Source organism: Schistocerca cancellata, chromosome 9 (assembly GCF_023864275.1).
Source record: "Schistocerca cancellata isolate TAMUIC-IGC-003103 chromosome 9, iqSchCanc2.1, whole genome shotgun sequence".
Classification (NCBI taxonomy): Eukaryota; Metazoa; Arthropoda; class Insecta; order Orthoptera; family Acrididae; genus Schistocerca; species Schistocerca cancellata.
In genome coordinates this window covers 216,478,529-216,498,715 of record NC_064634.1, presented here as the reverse complement: position 1 = coordinate 216,498,715, position 20,187 = coordinate 216,478,529, and the positions used below count along the sequence as shown (strand labels likewise).

The window sequence follows — 20,187 nt, the reverse complement described above, 5'->3', positions numbered from 1 at the left end:
AGATCTCCGGATCTGTCCCCCATTGAGCATGTTTGGGACTGGATGAAGCGTCGTCTCACGCGGTCTGCACGTCCAGCACGAACGCTGGTCCAACTGAGGCGCCAGGTGGAAATGGCATGGCAAGCCGTTCCACAGGAGTACATCCAGCATCTCTACGATCGTCTCCATGGGAGAATAGCAGCCTGCATTGCTGCGAAAGGTGGATATACACTAGTGCCGACATTGTGCATGCTCTGTTGCCTGTTTCTATGTGCCTGTGGTTCTGTCAGTGTGATCATGTGATGTATCTGACCCCAGGAATGTGTCAATAAAGTTTCCCCTTCCTGGGACAATGAATTCACGGTGTTCTTATTTCCATTTCCAGGAGTGTATATGGTAACGTTTGCATATTCAATGACAGTTTACCTTCATCCATTTCATTTGATTAATGATACAACGTGTTAAGGCAAATAAGGTGGTGGAAACCATGGACTGACATTCAGGTGATCAAGTGTCTCATCTCGAAGTTTTCCTTTGTCCACGTTCGGCCATCAAGGGCATATGTTGTAAAATTCTGGAGGTACGTCTTTCCTGTTCAATGTTTGTAGTACACTTTCCGAAGGTCTGGTGCTGGATAACATTAGGATTGTCCGTAGGTCTTTAATGAAGAAGAATTTCCTCGCCAGCCGATGTACGTCTGGATCCTTTTGTCTTGGACACTCCAATTGCTTTCTTTATACAGGTTGATTTACTCTTTCAAGGGCCGTTACGTTTTTCACTGTGAGATATAGTCCGATGATTTCTATGTCGTACGTCGATTGTAGCTCTGAATAGTTCCAATGTGGTCTCTAGGCTGATGGATGAAACGTGTTATGTTTCATGGATAGCCATTGCTTCCATTGCTTTCTCTGTTACGTGTTTTGTTAAACATTTGGCACTTGTTTGTATCGTGCCCCATAGGTACTAGAAGTCTGGCTCGGCTTCAGTTTTCTCTCCCATATGAAGGCCTCAGCTGATACAGAAGCTCTTCCTCTGTCTGGAAACACGCGACCGCTACGGTCGCCGGTTCGAATCCAGCCTCGGGCATGGAAGTGTGTGATGTCCTTAGGTTAGTTGGGTTCAAGTATTTCTATGTTCTAGGAGACTGATGACCTCAGATGTTAAGTCCCATAGTGCTCAGAACCATTTGAGCTCTTCCTCTACTTCTGAGCACCATCGTTTCTGTTTTCGCCACACTTATTTCGAAGCTGTATTCGACGCACCAGTCTTCCGTATCATTTATTGCTTCTTGTAGCTTTGCAAAGTCATTCTGGCCTGTTACAATGTCGCCTGCATATGGGTATGAGAGTACACCCTTCCTGTGCGGTATTCTTACAATTTATTCCTCTGTAAGGATACATAATAGTGGGCACAGTGAGTCTCCCTGAAGTACTCCGGTTGATTGGAATATCGGCTCTGGTGGGAGACTATTGCGCTTGTGATTCGTGTCCTCCACTTATAGTTCCCTCTAGTTTCTTTATCACTAGTTTCTCTTTATAAAGTCAAAGGCTTTTATGAAGTCTGTGAATGCTACATAAGACTTTTCTCTCTCTTCAGGACTTACCATATGCTCTTTAGTAGGAGTTCTATTGCGGACAGTCTTAATCTTCCTTTTCTTAATCTCATTTGGTTTTCGAGTAGGTGTTCGTCGATGGTTTGGCTTACTCTTCCCGTTATTATGTTTTTGAATACTTTGAAAGGTAAGTTTTCTAGTGCTATGCCTTTGTATTTGCTAGGTTCCTTCGGGTCTCCTTTGCCTCCATATAGCACTTTTATTATTGACTGTTCTGGAATGGAGGCTGCACTTGTAGAGTTTTCCCACAATGGAGTTGCTATTTGGGCCATATCTTTTAAGCATTCGCTATAAAGTCTGTCAGGGTCTGCAGCTGTTTTATTCTTGGTGCTGTTAATGGCATCTTTGACATCTTCTGTGGCTAAAGCGACCCAGTCCGTAGCAGTTGGTAGCATTGTCTCCTGTCTGCCCTTTGGTCTACCTTACAGTCCTTCCTTGTTTAATATGTCGTGGAAATGCGTCTGACATTCTTTTGTATCGATGTAATGTGTTTCGGCTAGTGCTTTGGGGCTTAGTAAAATATACGGAACTCTTGCGGCTTCCTCCATTAGTTTGTGTCCTTCTCTTTCCCAAAATGTTCTTTTCTTTTACAGTGATCTTATAGAACATGGTTAGGCCGTGTCTGTCTGTCGCCCGGAGTGCTAGTATGTGTTAGACCTCCAGTCTGCTCGAGTTTGTTCAGGCAATGGTCATTGTCGGTTGGATCCATCGGTTGGTCGGTCGCGCACTGGGACACAAGATGACTTGTCCGTCTTGAGCGTCGGCGCCTGTAAGGTCGCCACGTCAGTCGAGTGGGCCGCGCCGTATAGCGAGGGGTAGTGACTTCGCGGCCGACACGAGAGCAACAGGAGCCAACCCACGACATCGGTCTGGCCGGTGCGAGCTGCTACGCCGTGAGACGGCAGATCGGCGCGCCTTCCTGCGTCTGTTGAAGCGGCTGGCAGCAGACGGTTCGCGAGAGCGATTTGGGGGTGGTGCGCCAGGTCTTCCCCAGACATCGCAATGTATTAGAAGTTAAGTGATTCGTGATATGTTGTTTCATTTACTTGCTAAATTCTACTTGTTTTCTTGTCAGTCACTCGTCCCCAGCTTGCTCGTCTGTCTTTCGTCCGCATTTGTTAGGCAGTTAGTGTCTGTCTGTCTGCCGTACGTTAATAGCTGCCTCTGTCATGTTTGTCGGATTCGGTGCTAACAAATTTATTGCTTAAGTTATAAAGGCCTAATTCCAGAAATATGTTTTTATCTTGCCTATCATCTTGAGAGCCGGTATATGTGTAATGTAGAGCATGTTTATACGTTTTATTTAAGAAGCATTTCATGGGTTTTTATTTAAATGGTAATTTTAGTATTTAAGTTGCCACCCTTCCCCCGTAAGAGTTTTCTTTTAAAAACAAGTTGCACTTTCGGTAGCAAGTAATTATTTTAATCCGAGTGTTTTGTACCGTTCCCATCCCTCGCCGGCCGCGGTGGTCTAGCGGTTCTAGGTGCTCAGTCCGGAACCGCGCGACTGCTACGGTCGCAGGTTCGAATCCTGCCTCGGGCATGGATGTGTGTGATGTCCTTAGGTTAGCTAGGTTTAAGTAGTTCTAAGTTCTAGGTGACTGATGACCACAGATGTTAAGTTCCATAGTGCTCAGAGCCATTTTTTTTGTTCCCATCCCTCCTACGGGGTGCTTAGCTTGTGTGTTTGTGTGAGTTTTTAGTTTAAAGTAATCTGGTGAGTTGCAGATTTGCACCAGTGTACTCTTTCAGAGGATGTTGTGAGCGGTCGTGACTACGGCCGTGTTAAAAGGGAGCGGCAAGGTCCTCAGCCCGAAAGCTCATACTGTCAAAAAAAAATTTGTTATTTCTGCCTCTGAATAAATTGTTACTTGATATTTAGAGGGTGCTTTCTGATTATAATTTTAAATTTTTTTAAAGGAAAGGGTTTTTAGGAATAAAAATTCCATTTGTTGAAATTTAATTTGTTTTCATCAGTTACCCACTGGCAACTACTTCTACGCTCACATAGTGTGATTAAATGTGTTAATGTTCTTGATGAATCGCTAGTAAATAAAGTAAATTCTTTAAGAAAAGATTTTGAAAGTAAATTCATGGTTCAATCGTTTCTCAGCGTAAATCGTGAGGAGTGTAGGGTTATCTCAGCACCATTTTAGTTAGCGTTGGCTTTTTATTACATGTTTTCTTAGCCTGTAGTCATTTTTCACACTTCTTTTGTCCTGGGATTGGTGGCTTGTCTGAGGCGTTCTCCTATCGCTTCTGCTAGTTCCTCTACTAACGAATTGTCTTCAGCATTTCAATTTCTTTTATATCGTCTAATTTTTCGTCCACTGAAGTTACTAGTGAGCGCTCCAGTTAAGTAGCTTTGGTTTTGGCATAAGGTGGCCGCTGCAGTTTATTAATGTGTACTGAACTGTAGTACTAACTGGGTACATCAGGTGTGTGCTATGTGGATGACCATGTTACGGTCAATCTCCTTTAGTAATCGAGGTTGCTTTCCCATTTAACATTTTATGAGGTATGTGATTTTGAAGTTTATATCAAACGATTTTTCATTGCAGTTGTTGAAGTTGCATATTGTTCGAAGAGATAAAAAAAATGGTTCAAATGGCCCTGAGCACTATGGGACTTAACATCTATGGTCATCAGTCCCCTAGAACTCAGAACTACTTGAACCTAACTAACCTAAGGACAGCACACAACACCCAGTCATCACGAGGCAGAGAAAATCCCTGACCCCGCCGGGAATCGAACCCGGGAACCCGGGCGTGGGAAGCGAGAACGCTACCGCACGACCACGAGCTGCGGACGAAGAGATATTTTTATTCGATCTTTAGAATGTTCTCAGTGTAGTTGGACTCAGACCACTTTAGATGTACAGGAGTCTGTGGCAATGCGTCCGCTTTACACTTGTAGGGTCTCTCAGCACATGAGTGGCGCGCTGTCATTGCTACTGACGTCCCATTGGTGGAGATGGGCGGGTCTCCTCACCTGGCGCTGGCTCACAACTACTACGTCAGGTGGTCCAGTTTGGCATCGGATTGAGATTCTTGTTGATGAAGTTTGAGTCGAACTCGAAAAACTTAATAAAAACGAAACTGAAAAATAAATAAGTGCTTCAGCCCAAGCACTCCAGTGCTCCGCCCCCCCCCCCCCCCCAACCCTGTTACCCTGGCACTTAGTACAGTGAAAGATTTTTAATACTGCTTTGTTTGAAGGTAATGAAGCTGTCCTCTCACCAACTGCTGAGGATCTGGGAAAGATACTTATTTTCTATATGCACGTCCGTTTTCAGTTAGACGAAAGATGCAGAGAGTTACGCATAGCTTCTGGGAGCTATCTGCCAGATGCAGCATACGGCTTAACGCTTGCGCTGTTCAAGCGACGCTGGCGGCCCGTAATAGACGTGAGATTTCTATCGTTCGCTGCAGTGCGGCCGGGGTTACGCAGCTGCTTGCGCGTTACTCACGGATCGCCGGTTGCGTCTGCTGCGTGGCGAGGCCGTTGCGTCACTGCGATGGCGGTCGCGATAGCCGCGGTGAAAACGAGCAGTCGCTGCAACACCACACAGGACATTGTAAACAACAACAGCGGCGGCGGAAGAGGCTGCGCTGTCCGATCTGGAACGCCACAGCAGTTTGTCAGTGCGCAGCGTTATCGGGCAACCAGAGCCTAGCTGCGGCTGAGGAAGATGTCACACTGGTTAGTGAGGCTACGTCTAGATCTACAGGTTGTTTCCGTAAGAGCGTTAAAAATTTTAACAGGACGTAGAGGCTGCTCCACTGAACAATTTGAGGTAGGGAACCAGGGGTCGGAGAAGTCAGCTTAAGGAGACAATACGAATAAAATCACGTTACTGTGTCCTTTCTTAATTATATTAGTTACAGTTGACTGAAAATACCATCACTGACACAGTGAACGTACCGTTTGTACATCCCTGGTGTGTTTCGAATCACCTCACAGGCAGCTACAATTCTGGCAACTAATTCCACCTTCGTATTCAGTGTGGTCTCATACACAAGTGACTTTGGGTATCCCAATAGGAAATAATCAAGGGGGTTCAGATCAAGTTCTAACAACCCTACCACAACAAAGGTCAGCATTTAATAACGATTGTGGTGTTGCTCACGCTGCTAAATACTGCATTTTCGGGCAACAACTAAGTTATGTGGCTGGTGTTATTAGAGCACAGTTAATAGTCATCTCATGTAATAATGAAAAAACTAGGCACTCATCTTTTCGTAAAATCATGGCTCAATCGTTGAAAATCTAGGTGATTATGATTCCAAACTCGGATGCAAAGAGGCTTAGGTTTTATTCTGCTATATTCAAAAGTTATGTAGATGCGCTTCACAAACCATTCTTAAAGATTACACTTTTGCTGGGAAATGGTGATGTAAAAAAATAATCGGCACTCCGAATTTTAGTTACACTTCCTTTTAATTGCTTTTATTGCAATATCACGTGACACACAAACATTACTTCACAGTACAAAACATACTTGAAAACATCTTCCTCACAGTCACTGTTAAAGTTCAAAAATGGTTCAAATGGCTCTGAGCACTATGGGACTTAACATCTGAGGTCATCAGTCCCCTAGAACTTAGAACTACTTAAACCTAACTAACCTAAGCACATCACACACATCCATGCCCGAGGCAGGATTCGAACCTGCGACCGTAGCGGTCGCGCGGTTCCAGACTGAAGCGCCTTCAACCGTGTGGCCACACTGGCCGGCCTGTTAAATTTCACATTTTATAAGGTGACTACGTTATGCGTCTTTCCATCATGACGTGCAACACTTGGCTTTCTCAAGGTCCGACTCTCTAACAACTCAACAACTAACTATCGCTTACGCGCCCAAAAATCAGAGTTACAAGTACGTCAAATATCATAGTGACAAAAGAAAGAATACACATAAGAATAATATCATTGCAGTGTAAACATATCGATGTATCAAAAGTGAAATCAAATCTGAATTTTGTCTCAGCAATATGTTAAGTAGTTAACAGAAATACAGTAGAATATTACTGGTATCGAGAGGTTCAGGTGAGGTACCATAATGGTTACGTAATTCAAATACCATTACAAAGTGATCTCGCAGACAAAAGACTAGGACCTATTCTTCCAATCCAGCGACCAGAAAATACACCATTGAGATCGTTGTGGGCATCCACACTAAAGCGAGGTAGTGCACTGTGAAGTTTTACCCACATCCTCTCGCGAACAGCCAAAGGTTCGTTCTCCAACAAAGCAGGCAGAACTCTTTGCACGAATCTAAAGTATAGGTGGCCATTCAGACAGTTGCCATTCAGACGGACAGATAGAAGATATGGCCCAATGAAATTGTCGCCTACAATGCCGGACCAGATATTCACGGCAAAATGTCCTTGATGGTGTGTCTTTACTATAGGGTGTCGGTTTTCTTCATCCTACACATGGCTGTCGCTGCTATTTGAAATACTGTCAAAATCAAATGAGGCCTCGTCAGTAAACAGCACAATTTGGAGAAAATCTAGTCTATCAATCTGTCATTGTAACAAGCACTGACACAATGCGACCCGTGGTGCAAAGTCAGTCACAAGCATTAAATGGACTCGTTATGGGTGATATGGGTATAATTTTTGTTCGTGGAGTATTGGTTACGCGCTTGTATGTGCAGCGCCTATTTCACGTCAATACGACGAGTACTGGAGCACGTTGCAGCACCTTCTAGTCAGAATCGGGTGTGCGAGTGGTCCTCTTGTTGCAATGTCCCTCGTTTCTTCTTTGCAATGAACCAGTTTCCAGAATTCACTGATCGAGAGAAATAAAGACTCTTCATGACGGATGATGATGTCTGTTAGGAAATCGTTCCCTCTGCAACCTCTCAAGAGGAAGAGCATTGCAACGTACTTATCCTACACAAGGTGCATGTCAGTGAATTCTGCGAAACTGTGGCGGTACTACACCATCGCACTCTACTGAACATTTCTTAACAGCAGTGAGCAATGAGTGATTCTGTCGTTGATTCATAGCTTTTTCTGTCATGGGATAATGTAAATACGATACAATAAAGCCACCTTATGGACAAGTAAAGTAAACAAAACCTGCATCGTGTCTTCCTAGTGATCAGGCTGGTCTTACTTGTTTCCTTGCCGGAAATAAAGAATGTACATGTAAATAATCAGTACAATACGTGTAAACTTGTTTGCATGTTAATTCTAAATAGGCAGAAAGCAATAATGTTAGACAAAGTTGTAGACAAGCTCCTGAAGCTGGCTCCGCAGATCCTCAAATTGTTCATTGGAGCATTCTCTACGTCGTGTTACATTTTTGCACGCTCTTACGGAAACACCATATATACTCTGCAATGAACTGTGAAGTGCATGGCAGAGGTTATTTATCATTTTACTACCTGTTTGGACTTTGACTATCGATCTCTGGAAGAAGGGTTGCTTTAACGCGCATGTGCAAACTTGTTCTTTTACGGGACAGTTGGCTCCTACCGTCAAGATCCTGGCAGTTCAGTCCTTTCAGCATCTCCCTGACGCCCTCCTAAGGGTGAAGTGAACCTCATCCTTGGTATACCTTTAATATACTCCGTTAGTTCAATTTGGTACGATTCCCACATACTAGGTAAATAGTCTAGAATGCGTTGCACGAGTGTTTTGTAAGCACTGTCCGTGGTACACCCTATTTTCCTAGAACACTACAAATAACGTCTCCCACCTGCTTTACCTATGACTGAGACTATATGATCGTTACACCTAGGTATGTTCTGAGTCAACCGTTTGCTGTTGACAATCGTTACATTGTATTCAAACGATGTTATGGCTATTGGTTCCTTGAATTTCAGAACAGTGTATTTCTGGTCATTAAAAGCTAGCTTCAGATATTTACCCCACTTACAAATCTTGTCAGTTTCTGAGTGAACAATGAGCACATTTTTTCAGACTGTGATTTATCACACCCAACGGCAACATCTGCGAAAAGTCCGAGGTTACTGTTAATATGCACTGTAAGATAATTAGTACATAACATAAGCAGCAAGGTTACCAACACGCCTAGTACACATCTATATCTGTCGATGACTCTCCAAGACAACACACTGTATTCTCGCTGCTAAGAAATCCTTAATCTAGTCAATATTTTCGCTTCAAACCCGATACAATTGTAGTTATGATAATACACGCTTCATGGTAATGAATTAAATGATTTTCGGAAATCAGTCGATACTGCAGTATTGCAACACTTTTAAGCTGATTTTTTTCTTTTTTTTTTAGAAAAGCCCGAGTCAGATTTTTCATGAAGAAGTTTTCAAAATCCATGTTGGTTGGCATGAAAAAGTTCATTCTATTCGGATTGCTTCAATTACGCTCGACCTCAGAATATGTTCTGAGACTCTACAGACAGCTGTACGTCGCGAGAGTTTTGCCGGCAGTTTCGTAGATAGCTTCTGCTACCTTTCTTTAAGGCTAGTTTGACCTGTGCTTCTTCGCAGTTACTGTGCACAGTTTTCTGTTCGATAGGTCTAAGCCATATTTTCGTTAAAAAAAGGAGTAATTGAACTGGAAATTTTGTATAGAATCTGATAACAGAATATATCGGATCCTATAACTTTGTTCAATTTTAGCGTTTCCACATGTTGCTTAATGCCACCGACACTAATCTCTAGACGGAATGGACAAAAATGTGGAAGCTGTGCCATTGCCTAGCGTAATTTTTCCCTGTGACTTACGTGAGAGAAGATGGTTCAAATGGCTCTGAGCACTATGGGACTTAACTTCTGAGGTTATCAGTCCCCTAGAAGTTAGAACTACTTAAACCTAATTAACCTAAGGACATCACACACATCCATGCCAGAGGCAGGATTCGAACCTGCGACCGTAGCGGTCGCGCGGCTCCAGACTGTAGCGCCTAGAACCGCTCGGCCACCCCGGCCGGCGTGAGAAAAGAACTTAATATTTTTCGATAATATGTGGAAACCACTGCCTCTTTTCATGGCTAGTCCATCGAGTGAGGAGGAAGTATCTGTGTAGACAGTGACAGTTGATTTTCATTTGCCTGATAAGAGAAAAGACATTTTACCTTTTCAAATAGTACTGTTTACCTAAGATTTCACCTTGTGAGAGAAAACCAGATCACGTTCATATATTGTTTTTGCTTTGGTGTGCAATAAAGTAACTGCACTGTAACGTATCTTCAATGAAAGGAAATAATTGTAATCAATTATTTAGCACACCAAAGTGTTGGGTGTGATAAGTTTGTATATATATATATAGGTACACTACAAAACACCGCAAACACAACACATTACCATACCTAATACGGTGTTGGAAGAACGTTGACATTCGAAAGAACTTCCAGTCGTCTCGGAATGAATAAATACAGGTCCTGTATGTTTTCTAAGGGAATTTTATTCCATTATTTTACGAAACAGTGGCAAGTTCAGGTGGTGTAAGTGGATAGCGATCACGCAACCTTCTCTCCAAAGTAGACCACGAGGGCTCAAGTACATTGAGATCTGGTGACTTTGGTGGCCGGGGCAGGTGCGGCAATTCATCCAGTCCTGGGTGATACGAAGTGTGGGTAGGGCTCGGTCATCTTGGGGCACAGCATCACAATTTAAGAGCTAACATTGTACTCTGAAATGGATCTGATCAGGGCACATAATCCTTGGCAGTTACTGCGATCTCACTGAGCTACTATGTGGAGCTTGGGAAACGACAATGAAGCCCAAGGAAGGAAATCCACGACATGATTTCCCAAATGAATGAGAAAGCCCCACCATTTTTCACTGTTAGGACGTATACTTGCCGATTAATTGGAAACTGTGTGCAACAAAACTTGTCCGAGAAAGCGACACGCGTCCATTGCTCCACAGTCCAGGTTTTATGACCGGCATGACGTTTTACAGTTCTGGGCTTTGAATCGCTGACACGTTTTGGAATTCCAGCTCACCATGGAAATTCCAGTCTGTCGAGCACCGTTTGTGTTATTTTGGTGTGACTGAGTTCAAGAGCGCGACATTCAGTTCTGCAGCTGTTTTTGCAGCAGCCGTCCGCTTACTTTTCGTCACAGTCTTCTTCATTGACCGTCAGTCATGGTCACTCACGACACACTTTAATCAGCGTTGTGAGTTAGCAGATAATGTTTTCCCTTGTTTCCTGTATGCGGTATAAATCTTCGATACGGTGCTTGTAGAAACTCTAAACACCTCGGCTACGGAAGCGCCCACCATACAAGCGCCAACAATTTGAGCGCTGTCGAATCCACTTAGCTCCAACCTAATGAATTCACAGCTACACAGCACACTGTTCTCACGACTGACACTTTCAAAGTATTGAGGACATTGCGAAGGCGCCGTTCGTCGTCAAATGTTACAGCGTAACGTGCAGGCTTGGCTAGCGTTTGCATTCATATTCAAGAATGGATTTCTCACGGTCTTCCAGTATTTCTTTCCAGCCACTGAATATCATTCATATTTGCCGTGCTGCAGGGGTTGAACTCTGGGCAACAACACGTTTTTCTGGAGGAATGTGTCTTCCATGAGAAACAGACTGAAGTTCTTAAATAGAAAAACTTAGCGCAGTCCAGGAGTTTGTTACACCACATCCCGTTTGCTGCAGAATGTTCAAGGGATCAACGAAAGAGAGCAAACCAAAGAACACTTTTACTTACAAGGGGAGGCCACGACGTTGGGATCACTGATCTATTTCAAAATTTGAACAACTCCAGTAGGCCATTGAAACAACTTAATGTGGGAGTAGTAGAGTGCACTACTGTGGCAATTTACAGAAAATCGCAAGAGAACTGTTACAAAAATGTTCAGATGTGTGTGAAATCTTATGGGACATAACTGCTAAGGTCATCAGTCCCTAAACTTACACACTACTTAACCTAAATAATCCTAAGGACGAACACACACACCTATGCCCGAGGGAGGACTCGAACCTCCACTGGGACCAGCCGCACTGTCATGACTGCAGCGCCTGAGACCGCTCGGCTAATCCCGCGCGGCAGGTTATGTAACTGATGTATCTGTGCTTAGGTGCTTGACGTTGGAGTTCATCGCGTTTACGTCGAGCTTCGTAAGACGAATATGCATGGGGTGACGGTTCGACTCCCGCTCGATCCTTCATTTTTGTAGTACAATTTAAATTCTGTGACATTCAAAAAATTTGCACCTATACTATTCGCTCATGCTATATTAGCAACGTCTCACCACGTCGTAGGTTAACTGCCAATTGGGGCATGATTCTGTGTCTGCAGCTCGAAGTGCAAAGTAGTTCCGAGTACCTCACCAGATTGCATGTAAGGGATTTTGCAAATCCTCACAGGCACACATCTTCAGGAAAAATCTATACGTTTTTACTTATAGCTATAAATATGTTTGTTCTAGTAAAGATTTTAATTATAAGTGCTAAGTATTCAAATAACATGAAATTCACTAAAACTTCATACAAAAACAAGTGGTTTTTAAAATTATATTACCTCTCAAATGCCATGCAAATTAAATATTACCAGTGATGATAAAAATTAAACTTAAGCGGGAGTGGAACCGTCGCCTCATACAGGTTTATCTTACGAAGCTCTAACGCTAACCGCCAGCTAATAGCCAGCACCTGCAAAGAGATACATCCGTTACATAATAGAAGCTTAAAATTCCCCTGCGATTTTCCCGGAATTGCCAGAGTAGTGCACATTATGTTGTTTTAACGGCCTACAGAAGATGTACAAAAGTTGAAGTAAATCTGTGCCCTCCCGTTGTTAATTGGAGCCTTAGAAGTTATTCGTATAGAAGAAATATTCAGATTGTTAAACTAAAATGAATTCCCAATTTTGAAAAAGGTTATGGGTTATTTATAAATCACCGAAACTTTAGAAGTGCTTCACATGGCTCAAAGCACTATGGAACTCAACATTTGAGGTCATCAGTCCCCTAGACTTAGAACTACTTAAACCTAACTAACCTACGAACTTCACACACACCCATGCCACAGGCAGGATCCGAACCTGCGACCGTATTAGCCGCGTGGTTCCAGACTGAAGTGCCTAGAGCCGCTCGATCACAGCGGCCGGCACATAAACTTTTGATATCATCCTGAATGAGATGTAAAGTTTGTGGTTAAAATAAAGAACGTACGCATAGGTAGCACCACTAAACTAAATACAAATACATGTGTACTGGCGACGAATTTAGAGAAACTAGTTTATAAACCAAAATGGAACAATAGGCAGGTCGTCTGCGATTTTCCTTATGTGCTAAGTACCACGTTAGCCGGTCGGGTGGCCGAGCGGTTCTAGGCGCTACAGTCTGGAACCGCGTGAACGCTACTGTCGCATGTTCGAATCCTGCCTCGGGCATGGATGTTTGTGATGTTCTTAGGTTAGTTACGTTCTAAGTTCAAGGGGACTGATGACCTCAGACGTTAAGTCCCATAGTGCTCAGAGTCATTTGAAGTACCACGTTAGACAATAAGTATTAACGAGCAAACACAAGATGGACGAACCAATATTGTCCCAATTCGAACTACAAAAATCGATTGGACGCGTCCTTAAAATATAACATTGTACTAATTTGAATTGAAATCAGTGACATTCGCCTGTAAAACGGTATCTGCGGCCGATAGAAGCATCAGAATGTCAGTTTACGAGCCTTGCTATGTTGTAGTTGTAGCTGTACATTTAGTACGAGGGAAACACCTCCTGTAGTTAACACTGAGGTGTATGCGCTAACGACAGACAAGACGGAAGCCAGTTAATCGTGCGAATATTGTTAGACTGCTGCGCGGCAGGGTTCGTCAAATTTACGCCAGATAGCGAAAGTGTAATTACAATGTAGCATGAGCCATTTGCATACATGCATGTTCCGCTACATTACTTCAAGTTTCTTCGCAGTCTGTGGACTACACGCCGCCTGTGTTTCCTACAACAAATGTGAAGCTTGTTCGCTATGGACTTATGAGCAGACTGTACCACTCTAGCTGTTGACTCTTCTGTGATATGTCATACTGTTAAAGTAGGCAATAAGTCACAAAGAAATGGCTTTATTCCAAACGATTTCTTACTTATTGTTCGTCTTCAGTGAGCTTGGTCAAATCTGCTGTCTGCAGAGCTTAATAATTAGATACGATCAAGTCCGTTTGTGAATGATAGTAAAACGCGTGGATGAAATGACACAATCTCTTTTGAAGGTATTGATGAAATGCAAAGAAGCTATAAAACTGTTTAGAGCACCTGATCAACATCTCCGGAGAGCACACGGTTGAACATACCAGTAGTGAACTGCTGACTCATTGTTGCTATATCCGGGCAGATTCTCTAAGATATTCAATTCTGATATATGCTTGCAATATGACAAACCGTAGGTGACACTAGATGATCCATATTTTGTCATAATTCTGTCCTCTGGATTCATGTTTGTGTACCAAGATACATGAGCGTGGCAATGATCTGGTTATCGATTATAAATAAGAGAAGAACGTAACGATAACGTCGTGCGAAATATGTCTCTGTAAGTACTTTATTTGTTAGCCTACACTGATCAGCTAGGCCATTATGACCACCGTCCTACTATCAATACAAAACCCTCCAGGCGATAGCAGCGTCACTGACGAGAAATGACTGCTTGTCAGACACAAGTACTGTGCGTACACTTCCAACGGGCACGCTGTAGGTGTGTAGAATGGGGAAGACGCGCGGTTTGTCTGAGTTTGATCAACAACGACTCAAATGGCTCTGAGCACTATGGGAATTAACAGCTGTGGTCATCAGTCCCCTAGAACTAAGAACTACTTAAACCTAACTAACCTAAGGACATCACACACACCCATGCCCGAGGCAGGATTCGAACCTGCGACCGTAGCAGTCGCACGGTTCCGGACTGCGCGCCTAGAACCGCGAGACCACCGAGGCCGGCACAACGACTCAAAGGAAAGCCTTGGCGCTTCTTCGTGACGTCACGTCAGCTATGCACGGCGAACGCCAGATCTGTTGAGGCATATTCATAATGGTGGTTGGTTGGTTGGTTGGTTTGGGGAAGGAGACCAGACAGCGTGGTCATCGGTCTCATCGGATTAGGGAAGGACTGGGAAGGAAGTCGGCCGTGCCCTTTCAGAGGAACCATCCCGGCATTTGCCTGGAGTGATTTAGGGAAATCACGGAAAACCTAAATCAGGATGGCCGGACGCGGGATTGAACCGTCGTCCTCCCGAATGCGAGTCCAGTGGCTAACCACTGCGCCACCCCGCTCGGTCATAATGGTGGTGTTTCCCTCCCTGTGTAGTTGACCAACCAAACATTGTTTTGAGAGATTTCTGCAATCAATTAATTGTGCAGTTCATTACACTTCATAACAAATAGTGTACTCCTGAACTTAAATTTCCACCTGTTTTAAGGATTGACATACAAAAACAACTTCATGGTCCAGCAGCAATAGAATTCGTGCTTCTTTACCTTATTTGTAAATCTGAGGAAGTTACGTTTGTACTGGGTTGCTTTTACAAGAAACTGTGAGCATATTGGTGCTCTTCTTTAGGTATCTTGGTTGACTATGGGGTGAGAAGCAATGAATGTTAATGAAATATCTTGCGATTGTACACGAGGGGGGAGGGGGTGGGGGACAGAAGAAGAGGCAAAAAAGAGATAATTGTTTTATGAAATAAAATGTTTTTTATCTCATAAAGTTTCTCCTTTCAGTTGCAAGAGGGGAATATTTATATCTTTTCTAATGTGCATGTTTAAAAGAGTTTAAGTTCTGCAGTATTTTCGATTTATGAAGCTATTTTGTTTCCTGTTTAGATTTCCTTTAGTTGAAAACGACTGTAATCTAATGACTGACAACAGTTGGACATTTACACATGTAAATTAGTTCACATTTCCAGTGACGATGTCAAACGAAAATAAATAAATAAATAAATAAATAAAAAACGAGTTCATGGCAAGGTGGTTGGGGTAAGTTTCGATAACAAAATGGATCAAGTAAATATAGTTACTTGAATGTAAAATTTCCGAAGCTTGCAATGGGGCAAAGCGTCTTCTCATATTGATCTACGTTTGATTCGACAGGATTCAGTAATACAGAACTATGATCTTCATTTGTAGCTTTACGGTAGTAAGAAAATGTTTCATCTACATAAAACTGCAGAATCCAAAACAATACCAAACATTTTATCCAAAAATAAGAGATTTATAGTGATAAGCACGCCCAGGCGTTTCTGCCTGCAACAGACCTGGCGTTCGCCGTGCCTAGGTGACGTGACGTCACTAACAAGCGCCGAGGCCTTCCTTTGAATCGGTGTTGGTTTGACCGTGGGCAGGTTGTGACAGCCCGGAGACTCGGCATGATCATTTCGGGAACTGCAAGGTGTGTCGAGTATTCGAGAAGTGCTGTGGTAAATGTCTTCAACGCGTGACGAAACCAAGAAGAAAGCACGTCTAAACGTCATTATAGATGCCGAATGTCGATGGCTGGGCACACTAGTAAAACAGGACAGGTGGCGAACTGTGGCGAAAATAACCTCAGACTTTAATGCTGTCAGGATGCACAGTGCACCGAACACTTCTAAGGACGCGGCTCCGCAGCATGTGCCAGTGTTAACACCATGACACCGGCAACTACGACTCCAGTGGGCATATTATATTCCACGGAGTATTTTATCCGGTTGACAAATAGTTCAAATGGCTGTAAGCACTATGGGACTTGACATCTGAGGTCATCAGTCCCCTAGACTTAGAACTACGTAAACCTAACTAACCTAAAGACATCACACACATCCATGCCCGAGGCAGGAATCGAACCTGCGATCGTAGCAGCAGCGTGGTTCCGAACTGAAGCGCCTAGAACTGCTCGGCCACAGCGACCGGCTCTGGTTGACAATTATGTTATACTTTTACGTTTTAGTTTTTATTCGTATGACACTTCTGATTGACGAGAGCACTTTTCTCAGTCGTTTCAAGCCATGGTGTGATTAAATGTAAGTCCATTTTGTTTGTACGTAATTTATGGAAATAATCCTATTAAGTGTATATTATTTCAATCCATGTGATTATATTTTTAGGTATTCCATATGACTTTTTATTCTGATGCAGATTGCCCTAGTGCAATTGAAACCGTGGCCAACAGAAAAAATTTAGGCAACCAAAGTTGCTGTATATAAGTCCTATAATTATTTTTTGACATTTGTCGCTGTGGTAATAAGAATAGCGCAAGATGCTACTTTCATGCAGGGTTTTGCGGTTTGTCGGGTGATGTCAGTATTAGTTTTGCCGCTGTCGTACTTGCCATGTACTTAACTGTCATTCACGGTTCAGTAATCCTAAAATGGCATCTTGTAGCTGAAAAACAAGATTAACTCTTGCATTACTATCGGAAAGAACTTCTTATTTTTCTTTTTGTTTTTATCTAGTATTAGGACTAGTTCCCCAATAAGATCTCAACAAATCTCCTTCCTGGTTTTTCTTCTACGTTTGGGTCTGTATTTATGGACTTTTTGGGGGATCCGGCAGATGTTAATCTATAGTACATGATCTTCCCAAGATGTTACAAGATATGGCGTGATTCATCACGTCAAATCATTCGTTGTCCATCATTCACTGTCCAATGGCTTCGCCCTTTGCATCACCTCAAGCATCTTTTATCAGTGACTACAGAAATTTGTGACTTACGATAAGCACCTCGATCATTGTACCACAGTATTTTAACACACTATGCATAGTGCTTACATGCGCTGGTCGCAGAACTTAGAAAGTCGCGAGTCATTCGTTCCCTTGATATCATTTGAATTTTTACAGCCACCCTCTGCAACGGTCGACGATCCCTGTCTCTTAGTGTATGAAGTCTGCTTGTCCTTGATTTAGCTGTTGTTGATTCTTCGCTATTCAGTTTCGCATCCGTATCATCAACAGCTGACTTGGACTGATTTGTAAGGTTTGAACTGTCCCTGATGGATTTGTTACTCTCAAGGCGACAACAAGGCAGTTGGATGTTTGTAATTTTTTATGTTTATGGTACGTAAGGCTCAAAACTCAAATAACAGTCCCGAAAGGCGTTCGATGCGGCTCTCAAAAATACTCGTGAAAATCGAATTTGAAGTTTCCCGAGTGCGTCTAAAATCGTAAAGTAAGACAAATCTTTAGACAGACAATGTGATTCTGTGGTGGACTGCTTGCTTGCTATGTGTGTGGCCCGTGTTCGATTCACCGCTGTTGCAATTTCTGAACAAGCACGTTTTACGAGAATTTCTGTGAAGCGTAAAATATTTACAGATAATAAAAAAAGTCTGTACCGCTCGAGCGTAATCGTTGGCTCGAGTCTCGTCTAGGTCATAATTTCTTTCGTATTTTTGAATTCATTTAGAATATCTAGATCATTTAAATGTAAAATTCGTTAGATATCCACTAATTAACATATATTTGTCATTTTAATAATTACATATCACACAGAAAAATTTGGTTTTAAGTGCAAATATAAATTCCTAATTACCGATCTTTTTTAAAGATTGTTAATAACGAGTGTTTAAATTAAAAAACCAGTTTCAAATCAAATATTTTCCGCTGTTAATGTATTCATGGAAATGGTCATAGAATATTCACCTTCGTTTAAAAATTTGCATTGGCCGTAAAACTGATCCCCTGCCACCCAATTAACAAGCAAGCCATTCTACCAAATACCCACGCTAGCATTTAGAAGAATCGATATAACTTTATGATATTAAAGACACTCGGAAAATTTCGAAATCAGTTTTCTTGAGAACTTTTGTGAGTTGCATTTAACGGACATTTGAGCCTGGAACTTCTCGTGACTTAATATTAAGAAAAAAAATTTACAAAAATCCGGTTGCCGTATGGTATCCTTATCAGTCGACATCCAGTGATTAGTCCATATTCGACGTCGCTGCGCTTCCTCGACCTATCCAATCTGCTGTTACTATTTCTCAACTGAGAAAACAGTACTGACCGCCTCTGTTTATACCGGCGGATTCGTTTCTGGTGACATCTCGTGGCGAGCATTACATACGGATATCCGGATATTTTTGATGGGCAGTGTAGTTTACTTAACAAAGGTGAGTCAAGAGGCACGTTACAAGCAATATTAGACGCCTATGTCTACGTCTTCATTCACATCCACCTCATTTTGAAGGACAAGCCAAAGGTTACTTACCATTTTACAACTTATTAACTTTACGTCCCGTACATTTCCTTGAGACGGAAAAGGTTCCGTCCAGGAATCAGCAAGGCTTTAGAAAGCATCGCTCGTTCGAAATCCAGCTGGTCCTTTTCTCACGTGTTACCTCGTGAACTGCGGATGAAGGGAAACAGACAGATTCGATATTTCTAGATTTCCGTAAAGAATTCGTCACCGTGATCCACTGATGACTGGTAAGGAAGATATAAGCACATGGAGTAGGTTATTAGATATGAGAGCGGCCCGCAGACGTTTTTAGAAACAGAAAACACACGTTTTCTTCGACGGACAAGGTTGCCCCAAGATAGTGTGATGGAATGTTGTTATTTTCTATATATATAAATGATCTGGCGGACAGGTTGAGCCGACAGTCTGAGGCTGTTTGCTGCTAATGCTGTAGTGAACGGGAGGTGTCGTAGTTGAGTGATTGTAGGAGGGTACTAGTTCGTGTGATAAATGGCAGCTAGCTCTAATTGTAAAAATATGTAAGTTAAAGTATAAAAGTGGGAAAAACAAACTCTGAATGTTTGAATACAGCATTATTAGTGTGCTGCTTGATAGAGCAAGGTCATTAAAATGTCTAGGCGTAACGTTGCCAAGGTGTGAGATAGAATGAAAGTTGGTTCATCTGCGACGCAGATCGCAAATGGGACACTAGCACGACCCATTCTTGAGTACGACACTGCATGAGTATTTGGGATTCGCACCAGTTCGGATTATAGAAAGACATCGAAGCAGTTCAGAGGTGGGCTGCTAAATTAGTTACTGGTGGGTTCGAATTAAGCGCAAATACTGCGGCGACGCTTCGAAAACTCAGATGGGAACCGCCGGAGAAGGGCGACGTTCTTTTCGAGGAACACGACTGAGAAAATGTACGGAAACGACATTTGAATCTGACTGCTGAATGATTTTTACTATAGCCAACTTACACTTCGCGTAAAGACTACGATGATAAGATAACAGAAATCTTGGCTCGTACAGAGACATATAGATAGTCGTTTTCCCTTCGCATTATTTGCAAATAGAACACTAAAGGAAATGACTAGCTGTGGTACAGAGTACCCTTTGCCGCGCAGTGGACGGTGGCCTGCGGAGTACGTATGGGGATGTAGATGTAAATGTATGACTCCTTATATGTCTCTATAATGTCTAATATAGTCCTTGCGGACCCTATGTGACTTATCGCATGAGGCTGTAGTGCATTCTTAGATCCCTATCTTCATACTATTTCTTGAGAGTTTTAAGTAGGGTCTCGCCAGATAGTTGACGCCCATTTCTAGGCGCCTGCTAGTTATTTTACGGCATAGCTGTAACGTTCTCCTGGGGTCAAACAAACACGCAACTATACGCGCTTTCCCTTCCTTCAAATTCGCTTGTTAGTCTTACGCGGTATGTTCCTCATCCATTTACGAGGTATATGGTGGGT

General features: G+C 42.7%; 1 protein-coding gene across 1 annotated transcript in view; it reads right to left on the bottom strand.

Annotated features, from left to right (window-relative positions):
* The window catches only part of LOC126100299 (uncharacterized), a 107,308-nt gene that overhangs the window by 61,749 nt on the left and 25,372 nt on the right, over positions 1–20,187 (bottom strand). Inside the window, exon 2 of the mRNA XM_049910907.1 lies at positions 5,061–5,146. Coding sequence (XP_049766864.1) covers positions 5,061–5,146 — 86 coding nt within the window. The remainder of the gene's footprint in view (positions 1–5,060; positions 5,147–20,187) is intronic.